Consider the following 19,121-nt stretch of genomic DNA (forward strand, 5'->3'; position numbering starts at 1 on the left):
CATGCAGTACATGTAGGGTTATTCAAGACAGCAGTGAATGGTATTAAATATAGGATCAATAATACTCTTAAACTTGAGATTCCCTAAAGAGAGAATTACAAAAAAATATATTTTTTAACAAAATGTAAAAAAAATGAAGATAAGAGCCAGATTGTGCTGTACATCTTCCATACCAGATTGTGCTGTACATCTTCCATTATAATAAACAATCAATTTCACATTTTTAAAGACAGAACTTTGAAATTGTGAAACAAAAGTCTTGCTGTTCACTTATGCACCCAATTGCCTTTGTAAAGAGCCACCCTTTCAGTGTTCTAGAGATCAAAACTGAGACAAACAGTAATATAAATTAATATTTGATTTTGTACAAAAAACACACACAACCAGTTAGCAATTAGCACCAATACAGATGGTGTCACTCAGTATGCCAGCTCTCTGTGTTTTGCCTTTTAGTGCCTTGGTTGCTGGTGCATTGAGTTAGTTACCCTTATTGAGATATACTGAGTGGAGCTTGAAAACAGGACATTGTGGGTTCAGTGATGATGGAAACATAGGGGGACCAGTGTCGCTTAATGTTGGGATCACGGAGGCACCACTAAATAAGCAACTGAGGAGAACTACGTCTACAGAGAAACGATAAGAGCAAAATAAAAGTTTTAATGTGTGCGAAATAAGTTCAACATTGGAAGATTGCTAATTAGGAATCAAGATAGTTTTTCTATGTGTCCTCATCAAATTACCATGCTAAATTGAAACATATGTTTCTGCACCCCTAGACTCTCACAGTCTACACAACCCTTTGCACCTTTTTTCGATTTTCTGTAGATAATGTACATAAATGCGCAGGCACAAATTAAGGTGCATTCACTGGAGAGATGGCCAATGGTGGTAACGTAGGCCTTCATTAGATACTCCATCAAGCAGTCAGATATCAAAACTATTCCCAAAAGACAGCATGGTTCATAGCGGATTGCTAGTACACACCCCAATTTTCAAAGCAAAATTAGTCGGAGATCAAAGCAATGTCTACTTCCAAAACAAACAGACGTGTGGGTGTTTGAGCAAAGAAACGCTCAGATGAAAGTAACAATTTATCAGGTTAACAGAAAGTGAATTTATACAAATATCTTAGATGTGTATTCTGCAACCAAGGACTTTAGTTTGAAATTAGCACTGATGCCGGCTGGCTACCAGTTTAGGGATAAAACGTTTTCAGCGTTTCTTGCTTCCGGCTACGTGGGCTTATATTAATCTAGCTATAGCATTCTGTACTGTTCGGAAATGGGGGTGGCACTGCTATCCTCCTGAAATAGTACCAGGAATGTCACATATTTAGTTTAATCTTTATTGGAAACAAATCAGGAGACAATAGGTGATAGGTGGAAAGGAAAAATACCCAGATTAGACAGGTTGTCCCTAGAGACTTACAATTGTTTTGCGGCCAAGTTTGTCCCAGATTACTGACATTGTACAATAAGGTGAAGATAAATTTGGCCTTACTGTAAAACAAATAGTGATGCTTCCCAAGCAGACCTGCTCAAGACGGCATTTTACAGGCCATGCTCACTGCTAAACTTAGATCATAAAACAATAGGGACCGTGACATCAAACAGAATATTACATGTGTGTCATGAGGACGGGACTTTAACAGCGATTCCAACTTGGAATCTCCCCCCTAGGGAATGAAGTACTCACTCTCCCTCTCCTACGAGAAACATCGTAGAGTCTAATGGATTTAGTCCCTTTATATCCAGCTTCTCGTTTGGACAGAGGTGTGGGCAGCAAGCGGACCTGAACCGGACTTCGATGTAAAATCGTCAGCCTCCCAAGAGATGTTGATCAGCGTCCCAGAGGGAGAAGAATTGTGGACCGTATCAACGGTGAATGAGAGGAACACTGCTCAGGAACAAGGACCACCTTTCCAGACAAATCCTGGTGAAACCGGATCAACAGACATGACGAAGACAGTTGAGGGATGTGTGAGGGCATCAAGAGACAAGACTTGCGCTTGCCTCTAGTCTGTGCGGTTTAGACGTAGGCTTTTGTTCCCACTTCTTTTCCCTTTCACTTTGATGTGGGTGACTATTGCACCCAGATTTGGAACAGTTACCCTTTGTTTGAATTGAGATTAACACAGGGAGCACGGGTACTGAACCACAACTAGCCCCTAGTCCCCCCCCTTTTTTTGTTATATTGGCATTTTAGATGACATGGCATGGATAGGGCACTGGTGGTCTACAATGTCTAACTGTTAGACCAGACATCCTTGATGTGGTATTTTCCCTGAACATTTTGCCTTCACCCCCTCCTATTTTGCTGAATTTGATTTTGTTGGCGTTATTACTCTGTGAACTTTACCACTCTCCCTGCAAAATGGACAACATTGGCCTATGCTTGATTGGCACAATGTATGTATTTGCCAGTCCCTAGTGAATGGTATTATCTGTACAGAAGACCTGTAAATGAAAAGCTACTAGTGCACCTGCAGCCATCAGTGTGCCAACCCCTAAAGTATCACTTTAAAACATGTCTCAGGCCTGCTACTGCAGCCTGCGGTGCAGTTTTAATTTGCCATTTCGATCTGACAAAATAAATCTTTTGCCAGGCCTATACCTTCCTTTCAAAACCTGATCTGTCACCCCGAAGGTACACCCTAACCACCCAGAGGACAAGAAGTGTTCCCTTGCGATATGGGATAAGTAGGATATGTGTGTTTAAGTGTTACATTTCCTGGTTTTTCACTACTGTAAGGCCTATCTGTCCAATAGTCTAACACTGTGTTACTTTATTTCAATTAATAAGTGCTAACTTTGGATTGGGAGCAGATAGAGATAAGCTGTTTATTCTCAAATTAACTGTAATTTAAAATCCTCATTAATGGTAAAGTTAGAAATTTGGTATTTTTCTGCTCAAATGTTTCTGATGCCTTCTAGGGATTTCTAGCTACCTGGCCCTGGTAATGGCTCCCTTATTATGAATCTGTATTGGGCCCAGACAGAGAACAAATAGGACCTGGATGTAGCTGGGAGAGTGACTTCCTAACAGGATGACTACAGGGGAGCTGTACCTTTCCCCAGTTACACTTCAAAGGGCTTTGCCTCAAGCACACACAAAGGAACCAGACACCAGGCCTGTCCTGCCTTTTGTCACCCCAGACTTGGAGCCCTAACCAGGGGAAGAACTTTGCAGAACAAGTCCTCTCACACAAAGGCTGGCATCAGCTATAAACATAGGACCGTCATGACTTTTGCTCAGTACAATCCCGAACCTGTGGAAAATTCAGAAGGACTGCCTTGCTGCTGGAGGACTGTTTTTCTACTTTAAGAGGGACTGGACCTGCTTGCTTGCATTCCAAGCTATCTAGAGTGACTTCAAGGGTTGGCAGCTGACCTCATGTGTGAGCCACAGGGATACAACAAGCTTTCAGAGGCCTCCATGCAACTACTCAGCTAACAAGCTGCAACTGGACCTGTCTGAACCCTGCTGCTGGCCTCTGCTGGTGTGAGCCCTGACTGAATCAACGGTATCTCCTCCAAAAAGAAAAAGGTGAAAACCTGAAGTTGGGCTGCTCGTGGCCTTTTCCAACGCGAACAGAACTCTTTGAGCCAGATTTGAGAAGACAACTCTTCAGCGTTACTAACCTGGTCTTTGTATCTGGCCTACGCTCCATCGCAGTCGGTCTGAACTTGTGACTTTTCCCATGGTGTAGTGCGACGAGGTGCCTAAGATTGCCACTTTATGCTTCTACGCGAACAACTTAATAACTGATTTCCACCAGTTCTACCGACTGGATTATTAAAATTCAATTTATTTGGGTTAGGATTTTTCTTGTGTCACATTTTTACTCGATTACTGTTTATCTACAGCCATAAAAACCCTACCCATTGCCTCTACGTTAAGCCCGACGGCTTTGGTGCCAAGCTACGAGAGGGTTATGGTTAATTTTAGTGACTTCTGTTGTTCACCTTGACAAGGATTGTGGTTATTGCCCGAGTGGAGCTCCCACCCACCTCAGCCAATAACACAATTTCTTAAACTGACATATGTTGCGATTTTTTTGATTACAACTTATTGTACCTCCACAATCCTAAAGGCCAATTGAATAAGATAATGGAAATATTAGGCAAGTAGGAGAAAATGTCAGGCCTTAAAGTAAACTGGGACAAGTCTTGTCTTTCTGCACTGAAGCAAGTGGCAGCAACATCTCTATCGCGAGTAGATCAGTCATCACTGTTCTGGCCCGCCACCACGTTTAAATATCTAGGGATTCAGATACAACATCTGAGCTCGATCCCCACAGCCAGCAACAAAGATTGGGACATCAGTGCGATACGGAATTATATGCGTTTCTGGAACAGTCTTGTCCTCTCGGGGATGAGGAGGATCTCTCTGGCCGAGATGGTAATGCTCCCGGATATTTTACCATTTTTTGCTAATTTTCTGGGAAGTCTACCATGTTCATTAATCTGAAATATGATATGACAGGGTTACTATTGAATATAGGGAGGTACAAGCTCGCTTTGCACAAGATCCGATTGCTATTGTCCATTGGAGGCTTGAGAGCCCGAGATTTCAAACTATATTGTTTTGCAGCAAAGTGAAATGTGTAACATTGAGCATCACATCTTAAGCACCAATTATCCCGAAGCCCATAGAGAGCCGTATATTGTAGGCAGGGTAGGGAGAAACGCATCCCTAAATTACTGATTACAGCTAAATATTGTTAGCATCAATTTCTTAGCAAATTAAGCAATACATAAGCTCATTCAGTTGACTGGCCCTTTGGTGGCTTGAGGTGGTTGGTACGAGCATTGCTTGGGTTTCATGTAGAACTGTGGAAAAATGTATTCTTTCACAAAATAGGCAACATATTCCACTTCGGTATGCTTTGTATGTCTGAGAAAAAAGTGGCTACGGAATAAAATCTGACAAATTCCTGACCTATAATTCCCTAGCCAGAGCTAAAAGACTAGCCTAGAATATAGGGAAAACTGAACTCAGGCACAATATGATGTTACATGCGCTGTTAACGAATGAGGAGGATGTCAAAAATAGGACCTCAATGAATTAAAGGGATTTGCTCGGTAATACAGCGAGAATACTCTTCGATTTAAAATTCAAATGGGAGAAAACTTTATAAAGAGACATTGACGATCACGACTTAAACGGGACAACTGTGCATTCCCTGAGGTTGTCCCCGGAGGCTTGTCGGCTTGGTTTGTTCCCTTACTCATCCAGGCTAAATATAAGAATAGACCTAGTGCTGCTGCTGGTAAAAGGACAAATAGTCATAGGACAGAGGGCTGTGCATGCTCTCTCCCTAATAGAATGGAATTCTGATGCAGTTCGAGGGGCTTTGGTGGAACCAGGCTTTCTGTGTACGCCCCACTGTAGGAACACAGCTTATGAATTACTAAAGCCTTGTTAAGAAACATTGGTTAGGTTCACTCACTGTGAGGATCGACCTTTGAGACCAGCAGGTATCACATAGAGTAGGCTGATATTTAGTGATTATTGGTGCACCCCTAGGAGGCAGACAGAAGCGGAGCGTTGCTTAGATATATATTTGTGCCTGTTATGCAATGATCCCTATTGAAATAGAAGTCACTATACTACAGTAGGGTCCACCTGTCCTCGTGTTGATGTATGTTCTTGTTTGCAGATTTGGACAGAGTTCTCACTTATTACTGATACCAGCGCCTGGATAGTGATAGGTTACACCATACACATCGACCTTACATAACATACTGAACAGACATGATGTGATTGCAAGTAAACTTAAAAACTTCCATAGAGATTGCTATAAAACAAATCTTCTGAAAAAATTAAAACCAATTATTATGAGACAGTAACAGGTAGAGGCTCTGGTGGCGCTGATCTGAGGGAACAGAAGTCTTCACTATACATAAAACAGAAATGTAAAAAAAGAAAAAAGGCAAAAAGTAAATAATAAAACAAGCATTTCATGTGAGGTAGGTTTAATATTACAGAAACGGTTTTATGCTTTAAAACTAGTGACAGAAAGTTAACGAGATTCCTTAATATTTATGATAACGAACTAAGATTTGTTCTGATTATTCTTAAATTTAGGTTTTAATATATCTCCATGACACTGCTAAATCAGAGGAACTTTTTGCGAACCCTAAATATAAAAAGTATCATATTCATATATATATGGAACTTATGTTCCCTTGTTGCAATCAATTCATCTACATGAATTATTCTACAGATCATATATAGACCATTTAAATAAAAGAAGACTAGACATTGGATATTTCCTTAATTAACTCCAGAAGTGATAGCTTGATTATGGTAAATAACTGTGTTTAAAATGTGGACACTCAGAAAATATTTTATCCTTGTAAGAGGAGTTTTGAAGCAGTTGATCACCCGCTTTAAGAGGTTAATAATCACAAAGCAGTCAAGAGTATTAAATGTAATAAATAAATATAACCCAGCCATGGATACAGATAAAACATCATAACTCATTTTAGCTCCAATGTTGATTGTATCCAATGTAATAGTAGGAAACTAGATAGGAATACAAGCTAAATAGTTATTGAGTTCTAGGCGACTTGGTGTGTGAGAATGACCTTCACCGTGAAATGGAGGTTAGCATTTGGTTGAACATTGCATGCAAGCCATAAGTCCAGATTGAGTGAAACAGAATATGAAGTGTGGTGAGATAACAAGCATTTGTAATGCATCGGATTTGCCTATGTAATGAATAAAGAGCTGTTTTCATCAATCATTGCCCAGGAGAAGGAAAGAGCTCCTTGACAGATAACACGGGAGTGGAGAGCATGTGGCGCAGTGGCCACGGCTGCTGATTTGAAAGCTGGGGATCCCAGTTCAAGTCTCGGCAGCACCGTGCAACATCTTGTGACTCTATGCAAATCATTTAATCTCTCTGGGTGGCAAATTGTTATATAAATATGGTGCAATAGTAAAAGGCAAAGCTTTATGAAAATATAGTTCCACCAAAGCGGATGTTTACAGTATTTCGCGGGGGGGGGAATCTGATAAGAAAAGCAGACGAGGAAAAGCATTGGTAAGTGCAAGAAAATATGCTACAGGCAATAGAATTGGAGGAAAGGTAAGAGGTATGCACCGGAACCAATGAGAACCCAAGAAAGAGAAGAGGCAGGATGTAAGTTCCTTTTAAGTTCATATTAAAAACAATAGATTTCTCAAGCAAAACCTAAAAAAGCATCTATTATCCTGGTAGTAAGATGGCTAAGAGGGTCATCCCACTGTTGACTGAACCAGAAGCAGGTTGTTTGTTGTTACTCCATAGAGGTGGGTATGTTGCTCTTACTTTAAGGCTTCTCCAGCTACTTGAAGGAAGAAAAAAATAAAACAAGTCTTCTTAACTGTTAATCTTTTACCACAGTAGGATTCAAGTAGGGCCTTGTGCTTGGGCTTTTCTTCATATACTCCTAAGACATGCATAGGGGTGTAGGGTTATCAATGGCCATACACTCCTGGAGGAGGCCAAAAGACACAAAGGGAATTCCTTTAGGTGGCAGACTGGATGCAGATGCTTCGGCCATCAAGCTGCATTACAGAGATATGCCATCGTGAAATGAAAGTGTGCCACTTGGTTAGTGTGAGAGTATTCACTTTAGTATATTTTTTAACTTAGAGGAGAACAAAGTACAATTCACTCATCATTTTCAGGTCAGATACTAACAATTTGGACTGTCTTCTTTAACAATATAAGAAGTGCCTCATCATATGTCCTTTTAAAAAAAACTCTTCAAAAACCTACACATTGACAAATACATAACCATCTTAACACAGATTCTTTCAGAGACCCACTCTACTAATCTTACATATAGTTATACGTTTACCCATTTTTACAAATATAGCCTCAAGTTAGTACTAGTGAACAGCCTCTAGTTATCTCTGGTCTGCTCACTGATTTAGGGTCTGCCAAAAGACAAACGTGCAATGCTCTTAGCAAAACACTGAAGCTTGTTCTTTATATCCTACCTTAGACCTTCCATATTCTCATGGCAAAATATATACAGTTTACTGTCTGTTTGATCATACAATGGACATACCAGCATTTCGAACAGTCAAATGTTTATATTACCTTAACTTCATATACTCTCGTAATATCCCCCATGCTAATATGTGCACAGGAACAAGCGCTATAGTATTTTGAATTGGTTTATGCTTTACTCCAGCCTGTTAATGTTTTCTTGTTGTACAGCGCAAGGAACCCCGCCTGAGTTAAATAAAACGACTGCAAAAATTATATCCACATTTTAACTTTTGCAGCACAATGAAAAGGTGACGTTTGCTCACGCCCAGCTTACAGTTAACTTAACAAACTTTAATCAAATTCTACCATAAATATAAGAACAGCAGTGTCATAATGAATGCTAGATTTCTGTAGGGCTTGGTTATTGGCCACTATGAAAGACAGATACAGCCCACAAAAGTACAGGTTTACAAAGAACATTAACCATACGAACAAGCTGAATTCTTTCCCTTTATAAATTTCAACAAACGTTCTAGTCTCAAAGACTCACTTTTCAATAGTTTACTGTATAACATTATCCCTAACAATTAAAATATCGCACCTAAAACACAAGAAAATGTCTTGAAAGCTCTACCTTTGCTGTCGTGGACTTCACCAGATCCACTCTCCTATCGGCTTTCCGGAGTTCATGATGACTGCCCGAAGAGTTTGTGAATATCTCAACCCCATCCAGACCCATTTCTATGTGAGGGCTGTTGGAAAGCAGAAACATACGCCAAAGTTAATGTTCTCTCCTAGAAGATCTGTTGAGCGTGGATTGGTGCCCTTGGAATCTAGCAGCATGAACGCCCAGAGATTCAAAGGAAAACCTCACACCCAAGTCTGATCTATAAATGTATTTTCTTTGTCCTGTAACAGGGAATTGCGCAATTCTACCAAGTACCCAAACACAAGCTACAAGAGGCTGGCAGTTACAGTTAACTGAAGGTTGGGGTCATCGAGTGAATTACTTCCTGCCAAATCCCATATTATGGCATGTGTTTGCCCTCATGGCAAATGGGAAGAACAAGCTAATTGGATGAGAGTGGTATAGAAATGTTCCATACTCTGGGAACAGGAAGGCCTTTTCTAAAGTACAGTCCATCACCTATATCCCAGTGAGCTGGTGCTGGCACGTTCTACAGCTGTGCACTTGAAACCGGAAAGCTCTTCGCCAGGATAATTTTGTGCCGAATGTGTAGGAGAAAGGGAGTATAAAGGATAAACATTGCATCCTGGGTTTGTTTTAGTGGAGCATTTGCATCGTAAAGTGGTGGGGACCGGCAGTGCGCAGCATGTTGTTATAGACACAGAACCACACTCTACTAGCTCAGCTACTGTTAGTTAATGCAGGGCTCTGAGAACTGTGGGTTGGTGTTTATTTATGTCTAAGAGATGGCAGATAGTGGTCAGTATCCTTTACATGCAACACAGCGAGAAGACTGGCCCCCAAAGGTATGCGATCCCTGCAAGGCCGAGTAGTGACATAATATAGGAACTCTCTCTTTGATAGGGATTCCAAATAAGTTAATTGCTTCAAATTCCATTAAGCTATATTATTATTGCACTTGTATACAACATTACAAAACACAATAGGTCATATAATTAAGTTAATTACAAAAAAGACTGCATATTTAATACACATTGCATTTAAAAACAAATACTGTAACTTGTTCATGGAACTTTGTGTCGGTATTTTATATTCTGTAGCATTTTCTTATTTATAATATACCTGTGATGTTACCAAATATATTAATCACACTGTTTTAGCGGTCACAGTACAGCAGGAGATAAGAGTGCAAATGTATTAGCATATAATTAAAATAAATACTAAGAATTTAAGAAGGAAATAAAAGGACATTTATATAAATATGTACTTTCTGATTACCTATATTAATTAAAATTTGTAGGAAAATACAGCACCTTTGTTTGCACTGATTTTCTTCATAATGTGTTATTTTAAAACAAGACTTCTGCAGCAGTTTTGTCATCGTGTTGGATTTAAAAACTCTATTCGTTTTTAACATTTCAGAAAATGAACCACAGTGGGGTTTTTCAGGTGCTTGTAGTCTGTCACCATTGCACCATGGGAGTAGCTTCATGACTCACAGGCAGAGCACCAGGATATCGCAGCTGACGCCACTCTTTAGTAAACGTCTATCAAGAGAATGCACTATTAAAAGACTTAGGAAAATAGATTCATGATTCAACGTGATTTCAAGAGATTGAAAAATCGGACGTGTTCTTATGAAGAAGGTTCCAAAAGTGGGGCTACAAACTGAGAAGACCAAACAGAAATCTGCAAGTTTGAAAGTAGGATGATTCGATGAGGAATGGCAATGTATATATTAGAGGAGCATTCCCCAAACCAGTATATTGGCGGGAGTCGGGAAATAACACTATTCTCTCCTGTAACAGAATTAGAGACCCTAAGACAGTGTCAACACTGCCTAAATGTAAAATGAAGGCAAACAGGTAAGGCTCTAACCTGCAATATTAAAGGGGTTGTATCATACATGAAGAATTACTCATCATCTTACCAAAAGTCTCCTTTTTCTCCATATGTTTGCTATCAATCTGAACATTGCGAGAAATTCGCACCAAAGGCCAGTTTGCTTCACAGAAAAGTAGCCAGAATATTGGTCTTCGTACCCCAGGTGTCCTGGCAGTTTCCCATCACCCTTTTATGAACTAAAAGTATGATCTTCCCGACCAGCTGTTCGAGGAGACATTTCAACTCCCTGGGTGGGAAGTCGGACGATCAACTCCCAAATTTGAGCTTGTGCGATGTCTACCAACTATTTGCCTTTTGTCGTAGTCAGTCGGTGACATTCTTCTTTCCACCAGTGAAGTTATTACCTTCTGGTGTCTGTTGTTTTTGGCATGCACTGCCAAAGGCTATTTGTGTCCTTGAAGTTATACTTTGCTTCTATGTTTGTCTCGCTTGTAGTAATGCTGAAGCTGTTGCGGGTTGTTTGATGAAGCCTCTACCACAAATTGAATTAAACTGAACTCTTTTTCAATCCAACACACTTCAGTTTTCATCTCTTGATACTCTTCATCAGCATGGGAATCGAAAGCAAAACTCCCAAAAGTAAGACGATGCTTCTGTTTGGCATCTGAGCTTAGCAAAGTGAGAGATAATTTGGAAGAAGATTTCATGGACATACCTCACCAATGAGCTATCCAGCAAGAGGGCAATTGATTAACTAGTCCTGTAGTAACCAATTCTTCTCCTGGGTACCTGGTCAGCAGATTGGAAATTGCTCTATTCGGTTGCAAAGTGCTCAGGCATTCCGGACGGGGAGAGCTGTGGAACTTGGCGCTACCTGCAAAAACCTCTTCTACAGAGAATTAAAGCTATGCAAATGATGTTAATATTTATGAAAATATCTTCATGAGATCCCGTAGATAAGCAGGGATATCCTATTATTTTTTAATATCTACGACTACCCAAGATGCTCAGAACCTCCATAGGGACGTCAACATATGTTTTCATGCAAGGTTGCAGAGTCTAAAATGTAAGACGTCAGAGGCTGGCCCCTCAGAAATGTCTGATCCTCTCCAACAGTGACTCTGAAATGTTTGTGAGCAAGATAATGGACTGAGAAAGAAGCACAATTCCTCACTGGAGCTCCTGTTTAACATCTATCACAACTTTATGAATATTATGGGAAAATATGAATGTCACTCAAGCCTAATAAGGTAGTAAGAGTTGCAAGAACACCATCGACTGCAGCCGCACCACATGCCGGACGATTTCCAATCTGACCTACATGCCATTTGAGGTTCTTAATACCACTCAGTTGCCTGTATGACAATTTAAGAAAAATCTTGGATGAAGGAGATTTTAATGAGCTCATCCTTTGTAGTTCTTGATGCCGCCTTTGATAGTGTTGGTAAACGGATACTGCACAAAACATTTGTCAACATAGCAGCAGCCTAAACCCAGTAGATCCAATTTTCTGTCCCTTTACTGCACATACGCAAAGTTTCAGCGCTGTGATCAGGCAGCCTTGGTCGAAGTGGTGAAAATTTAAGATTACACACAAAGGACCCTCCAAGTTGGATCGGCCATTAAAAAAAGCTTCAACTGGTGACTAGAGTAGCTGCTTGGGAGATGATCTTGATGCTCCATGGGACTGAGTGCAGCTGTTCCTGGACCCATGTCACTTAACTGAACAAATACGACAGGAACTGAAGATAGTGAAGAGGGAGCCAATTAAAATGGGGCGTGAAGCTTCCATATTGCACCCAGAAATCCTGAGAATTAAACATGGGTTTTGGGGCTTGAATATTTGGTTCTCGCGTCTATCTCCTGCCAGTGATTAGTTTCTAGATGTCAGAGGGGGCTTTTAGGTGAAGGTTCTGCAAAGAGTGATACTTGAAGACACCTGGCTGTTGTTTCATCCTAATATTTGTGGCTGTCTGATATAGATCCCCATTTGTTTGGTTGAATTCCTTGTGATCTTATTCCGGTTCTCTGCTCTTCTGTAACACAAGAGGGACAATACGTCCGAGAAGTCTTTCATGTCCTGTGAACGTGTGCGGCATAAAAGGTTACTGGTTGGTTGTAATATACTGATCACAGCCTTTCTTTGGGGTATTAGTAGGTAGGCTGCTGCCTCCACTGTTGTAATAACCACTCCAAGATATTTATTACCAAATAAATACAAAAAATATTTTGTTTGAGTTTGTGCAATCAGTGGCTTATTTTTATCCTTAGCTTTCTTTTTTGTATCAGGTGGGGTTTGCCGGTCCCAGTCCACTCCTGTGTCCCTTGGCAATAATAAAATGGCCCGCAGGCCTAGAGATGGAATAATACGTGTTGGAGACATATGAAGCAGCTACTCAATATGTTCAAGGGCCCCAATACTGGTCGTCTAAATAGACCTCACCAGGGACACATTACAAATACATTCCACTAGCAGAGTGTCCTGTGAGAAGCAGTAATGAAGCTGCGTGTTTTGGGATGCTGGTTGCTCATTTTTATGTCTCAATGAAAGACTAAGAAGGTATTACAAACTCTTCAATAAGATACGGTCAGTGATGCCCCTTTAAGAAGTCAAATAGCAGCCCTCGTGGTTTTCATTGACTTTTGCTGTGGCACTGGTTGGAGAACTGGTGAATACATCAGTGCTTTGGCGAAAGCAGGTGACATTTGCTTTAGAATATGTTTACGTAGATAGATACTCAGACCTTGTCAGTAAATTGCTACCCTCGCTGCACAGTTCTGCCTGGTAGCTATTGCCCCCTGACCCTTCCAGGTCCTTAGTTCAAGGCCCTCCTCTACCCGCAGGCTCCCGCCTGCGCCTCATCCCTGGTGATCCAGTGGGGAGCATCTCTGCTCTCCTGGTGCTCTGCCCTCTGTCTTCTGCTCTCTGCCTTTTTTGCTCCTCTGCGCTTTTTTTCACCATCTTATTTTTCTATTTCTGCTCTCTTGTCACTTTCCTTCTATTCTCCTTACTTGCGCCTTTTTTCCCTTTGCCTGGACGCTGCTCATCCCCCGCACCCCCGCCCCCCTTCAGCACAATTTAGCCGCTTCCCTGCTGTCCAGCCCTCCCCAAACACTATTCAATGGCAGCCACTGCATGGTGAACGATCGATCTTACTGACCTTGTCAGAGAGTTGCTTCCCTCGCCACACGGCTGTTTGAAAGCTGTTGCCCCGACCCATCCAGGCCCTTAGTTCGAGTCCCTCCTGCACCCACAAACGCCCGCTTGCGCCTCATCCCTGGTGATCCAGTATGGAGCATCTCTGCTCTGCTGTTGCTCTCCCATCTGTCTTCTGCTTTCTGATTTTTTGCTCCTCTGCTCTTTTTTTCCTTATTTGCGTATTTTTCCCTTACCCTAGCCGCTGCTCGTCCCCCACGACCCTGCCCCCTCCAGCACCGTTTTCCCACTTCTGACCTCTCAGCTGTCCCGCCCTCACCAAACATTATTTAATGACAACCTCTGTGTGGCCTGACAAAGGCAATCCGGTCAACGCCTGGACCGCGCCCAACACCATGGACTTTGGTCACATGACCATCCACCGATAGGACTCCAGCACCCTTTACAGCCTCAACACCAGTCGTTCCACCATGTGTCACCGAAGAACATCCAAGGCTCATTCAGCTGCCAGACCTGCAACTTCGCAGGCCTCTGCACACCAAGCCAACCCGACCACACGACCCTCAAGAACCAGACCCGACCACCTCAGATGCATTCTACCCAACACCCACTCCCTCAAAAGATATGCCGAGATATCTAGGACCTGCTCGACTCCTACTCCCACAACATCGACTTGTTCACAGAAAGCTGGATGAACTTCAGCTCAGCCCCGGGCATCGCAACCGCCATCCCCAACGGCTACAAAATCAATCACAAGGACCGTGTAACCCAGCCGGGAGAAGGCATCGCCATCATACACAAAGACACCCTCCACCTCACAATCCGCTCCAACGACCCCTCACCCGACATGGAGCACCTCCACTTCCAAATCCAGACCAACCCGAACACCACTCTCCGCGGCACCCTCGTCTACAGACCTCCCAGAGCCCTCCCCCTCTTCAGCGGAGCCATAACAGACTTCATCGCTCACCAAGCTCTCGCCTCAATGGACTACATCCTCCTTGGCGACCTCAATTTCCACCTGGGCAACCTTGAAGACGTCAATACCTCTTCCCTACTAGAGAACTTCGCCACCATCGGACTGAAACAACTGGTCACAACGCCATCCCACTCAGGACACACGCTCAACACCATCTTCTCCGCAAGCAACAAGACCTCCGTCAGCCACACAGTCCAAGACACAATGGACCGACCACCACTGCGTCCACTTCACCAAACCCACAATACGCCACCACACCCACCCCAATCTTCGCAGAAGCTGGAGCAAGGTTACTGAAGACCAGCTCCCCACTTCCCACAGCAAGACCCCACCACCGACAACACACTGGCCCTCCTCAGGAAACCCACAGGAAAACAGCCCTCCAAGAAAGCCAGCTGGTTCTCCCCGCTCTCCAAGAGCCCAGGCGCACCTGCAGACGGCTTGAGAAAAGATCGAGGCGCAACAAGATCATCGCAGGCCACGCAGGCTTCAAATCCACCATCAACACACACCACCACCTCGTCAGAACAACAAAGAAAGCAGGCATCCAGGAACGCATCAAAGCCAACGCACCCAACAGCAAAGAATTCTTCGCTGTGGTCAATAAATTTGTTGAACCCAACACAGAGACAGCAGACATTCCCCTATCTCGGGACGTCTGCGACAACCTCGCCACCTTCTTCCACCGCAAGATCAAGGAGATCTATGACAGCTTCACAACCCAAGACCTAACCACCCCACCCAATGGCTTCAAACCACAGCAGACCTTGACCAACTGCACTACCCTCACCTCTGATGACACCCTCAAGAGAATGAGGAGCATCCACTACAAAGCCCCCTCGGATCCCTGCCCCCACCACATATTCAACTTAGCTGGCACCTCCATCACACCTAAACTCTGCTGCACCATCAACTGCTCCAGCGAGTCCGCAAACTTCCCAGAAGCAAGTAGGCATCAACCCCCTTGCTGAAAAAACCCTCTACCGACCGGATGGACCTCAAGAACTACAGACCCATTTCTCTGCTCCCCTTCCCAGCCAAAGTCATTGAGAAAGCCATCAACACCCAACGCTCAGAGTTCATCGAACCAAATATCCTGGATCTCTCCCAATCGGGCTTCAGAAGCAACCATAGCACCGAGACCGCTCTCCTCACCACCACAGCTGACATTCGCACCCTCCTAGATTGAGGCGAGACAACTGGCCTCATCCTCCAGGTCCTCTCAGCAGCCTTCTACACAGTTTCCCACCATACCCTCTGTGAAAGACTCCACACCACAACCACATCACCGGCCACCTGAGAGACCTACACTGGCTACCTGTCAACAAAGAATCACCTTCAAGCTCCTCACGCGTGCCTACAAGGCCCTCCACAACACCGGACCTGCATACCTCAACCACTGCCTCTCCTACCACACTCTTACGAGACAACTCCGCTCCACCCAAGTGGTCCTGGCCACCATCCGACGGACCCGCAAGACCGCTCCTAGAAGAAGATCCTTCTCGAACCTCGCAGCGAAGAACTGGAACTCCCTGCTATTGCAGCTCAGGCAATCACCATCACTGCTGCAATTCAGGAAGGACCTCAAGATCTGGCTCTACGACTGAAACCAGAGCCCCCCCTCCTCCCCAACTCAGCGCCATGAGACCCTCATGGGTAAGTAGTCACACTTTAAAAGATTAATTATTGACTGATACTCTATAGTAGACGAGGCCCAGGCATATCATGCACATCTATCCCATTGTTTCTACAATAAAGTTACTCAATATTTAGGACCTACTTTTTTATGCACAGTACATTGAATTATGTATATTATTTTACTGACTGGGTCCAAAACACCTTCTGTGTGTCTCTCTACGTCCTTCCACAACAGGCTTAATATCACTGTCTCCTGTTCTAAACCCACACCCTGACTGGGATATGTTTACCTCCTCCCCAAAACGTATACCCATTAAGGTAAATAATATGCCTATCAGATGTTAGGGTATCTGATATAGCACAAACATTTCTACAAGACGTGCCTGTCTAACAGTAAGTTCCGCTCAAGCATGGATGCCGCAGTGGGAACACTATTTTGTCCGTCGTGAGCCAGATAAACCAGACTGCATAAGGATAAACATTGGAACAAGCAAGTGCAGCAGTCATGTCATTTTTACATTACACAATTTTACCTTTATTAACATTCAATTACACAGATTTACAGTTAGAGTTGCGTAGAAGCCAGAGACTTGATACTCTCACGAGTGAGTAGTCGCGCTTTATAAGAATACTGATTGATTGATTGATGTGCAAGTGTGGGGCAGAGATTAGAGCCTTCAGTGCCAAGGATATGCATTTAGAAACTATACCACATCTGATCGCAGCTCCTCGCAAGATCTGCTCTAGCTCCTCCCTAGGGTGAGTTTCTGGTGCACACTTTATACCGTATGTGATGCTCCTCTCTGGAGTATTTGAGAGTTTTTAGGTATGCGGGCAGTGTTTCCACATAAACATCAATACAATTCATAGGGAAATAATTGGTCTTCAGTTATTGTCTAAACTTTTTCTTGCCCGCCTATCAGTCATACCCGTCTTTTAGATCGCGGCTGTAAATACTGTGTTAATGCATAAAGGGGTAGTAGCATTACACAAGGCATCTGTAATATCATTACGCAAGGCATCTATGCTGAATTTAATAATGCATGGGCAAGTACAGTGAGAAAAGACTGCTAACATGTTGGCAACACGATTACTGGACATCTTTACCACCCTGCGGCATTACCTACAATTCGTAAATGGTAAATAATGATGATAAGGTTTAGTCAAGTGGCAAAGTGAAGCGTAAAATGGGCACACAGAAAAAGAAGGCGACCTCGATATAAGTTGTGATACTTACGAAGAGTCACCAATAGGGAGTGTTACCTTACTCTCTGGACAGACCGAAGCTTTACACAATGAGTTACCTGTTCGGTGGCCAGAGCTCCTCACAGATCTCGCTTCCAATGCACGTGTCCTTCGTGGCTATCACCGCATCCCCGAAAGCCACGGTTTCCTAAAACAAAGACTGCTGTGAAAAAAGAGCAACAGAACATCTACGTTCTTGAAATTTGAATAAATATATATATGATGGAATATATTTTTTGTCAAAACAGCTATCCTCAAACAGTGATAGTTAATAACATATTCTGTAGCTTTAAACAGTAATGGACAAAAGGCTCTTACTTATATACATGTGTGTCTGTAGTTTGGGCGAGTTTGACTTTATGTGGGAGAACGGTCATATTTGGTTTTCCTAATAAAGTATCGTTCATTTACAAAAACACACAAGATTTGGAGGCAATTTGTACTGCATAGTCCTGCTTTTTTGTTCCATATTTTGCCCCAATTGGTGACCGGGACAAAAATGGATTTTCTGCATTTAAATCACTATATTGACTGAGATCATTCTTGGTTTGTGGACAGTCTGAGCACTTAAAATATACGAAAAGAATGATAGTACAAACAGAAAAATTCAGACAAAGTTATGTTTAGGGATGTTATGGTTGAGATCGACTAAAATATATCAAGAAACGCATCTTTGTGTTGTTTAAATGATATTCATTTAAGCGAATTTCTACGTTTTTATACCAGACACTATTCTCTTATGAACATGACTTTCCTTTAACAGATGTTTTTCAGTGAACTGTTTGGTTTTTGTTGGCCTTTCGCATAAGAACCCACAGGGCACTGATAGACACTGTGCACAGCAAGCATTAGGGCTTTTTCATCCTCACCCTTCATCCTCTGAGCTGCTGTAGATGAGGTTCTGCAGGGTGCAGCAGGCTCTGGGCAGAGGGCATAACATGTATTTCTAATTTACACCCTGCCTCAGTGTTCTGGACCCACATCACCCGGATGTTGCGTTGTCCGTGGTCTTCCTTTGGCCACACTCAATCCCAGATAGATCTTGCTGAGCACTTGTTTCAGCCACGCACAGAAGATCCTGGATGCAAGGCTTGGTCAATGCCCACATGCTGCTCCCAGTCTTTGTGCCCTGGAGCCCAGGTCTCATGCCCTTCAGAGAGGAAGAGTGTGCCCTGGAAGCAGGAAGTGGGATCCACCATACTTTGCACCAAGTAGCTCTTACAACAACCACTTCACTTGGCTTCTTCTCTGTGCAAGTTGCTGTGCTGCCAGATCAAACAGCGCATGGCACCCTTCCTGAAATAATTTCTGGAAGTGTTTGAAAATACCCCCGGGCACACGAGCCAAATCAAAAACACTCAACAAATTCAAATTAAATGAAGGATATAATCTGAGTAAAGTTCTATCATCTTTCCAAATTCTGTGGAGTTCCATTTAGAAGATCTGGTTTTAGGAGAAAGCAAAAATATTATTTTTGTATCACCCCAAATAATTTTAATTCCTCCTTAACCAAACTGCCAGAAATGTCAAATTAAGCATCTTGGTAGAAAGAACCAAGTGTCTGCCAAATGTTGTGCACATTTATCAATCAGCACCCAAGTTGATAGTAAAAACAAAA

General features: G+C 42.8%; 1 protein-coding gene across 1 annotated transcript in view; it reads right to left on the bottom strand.

Moving 5' to 3' along the window:
- Nucleotides 1-19,121, bottom strand: part of NADSYN1 (NAD synthetase 1) — a 199,914-nt gene that overhangs the window by 128,878 nt on the left and 51,915 nt on the right. Inside the window, exons 7-8 of the mRNA XM_085643580.1 lie at nucleotides 17,563-17,651; nucleotides 8,625-8,742 (exon numbers count right to left, since the gene is read on the bottom strand). Of these exons, the coding sequence (XP_085499706.1) occupies nucleotides 8,625-8,742; nucleotides 17,563-17,651 (207 nt within the window). The remainder of the gene's footprint in view (nucleotides 1-8,624; nucleotides 8,743-17,562; nucleotides 17,652-19,121) is intronic.

This window comes from Triturus cristatus, chromosome 3_1 (assembly GCF_964204655.1).
Source record: "Triturus cristatus chromosome 3_1, aTriCri1.1, whole genome shotgun sequence".
In the NCBI taxonomy this organism is placed as follows: domain Eukaryota; kingdom Metazoa; phylum Chordata; class Amphibia; order Caudata; family Salamandridae; genus Triturus; species Triturus cristatus.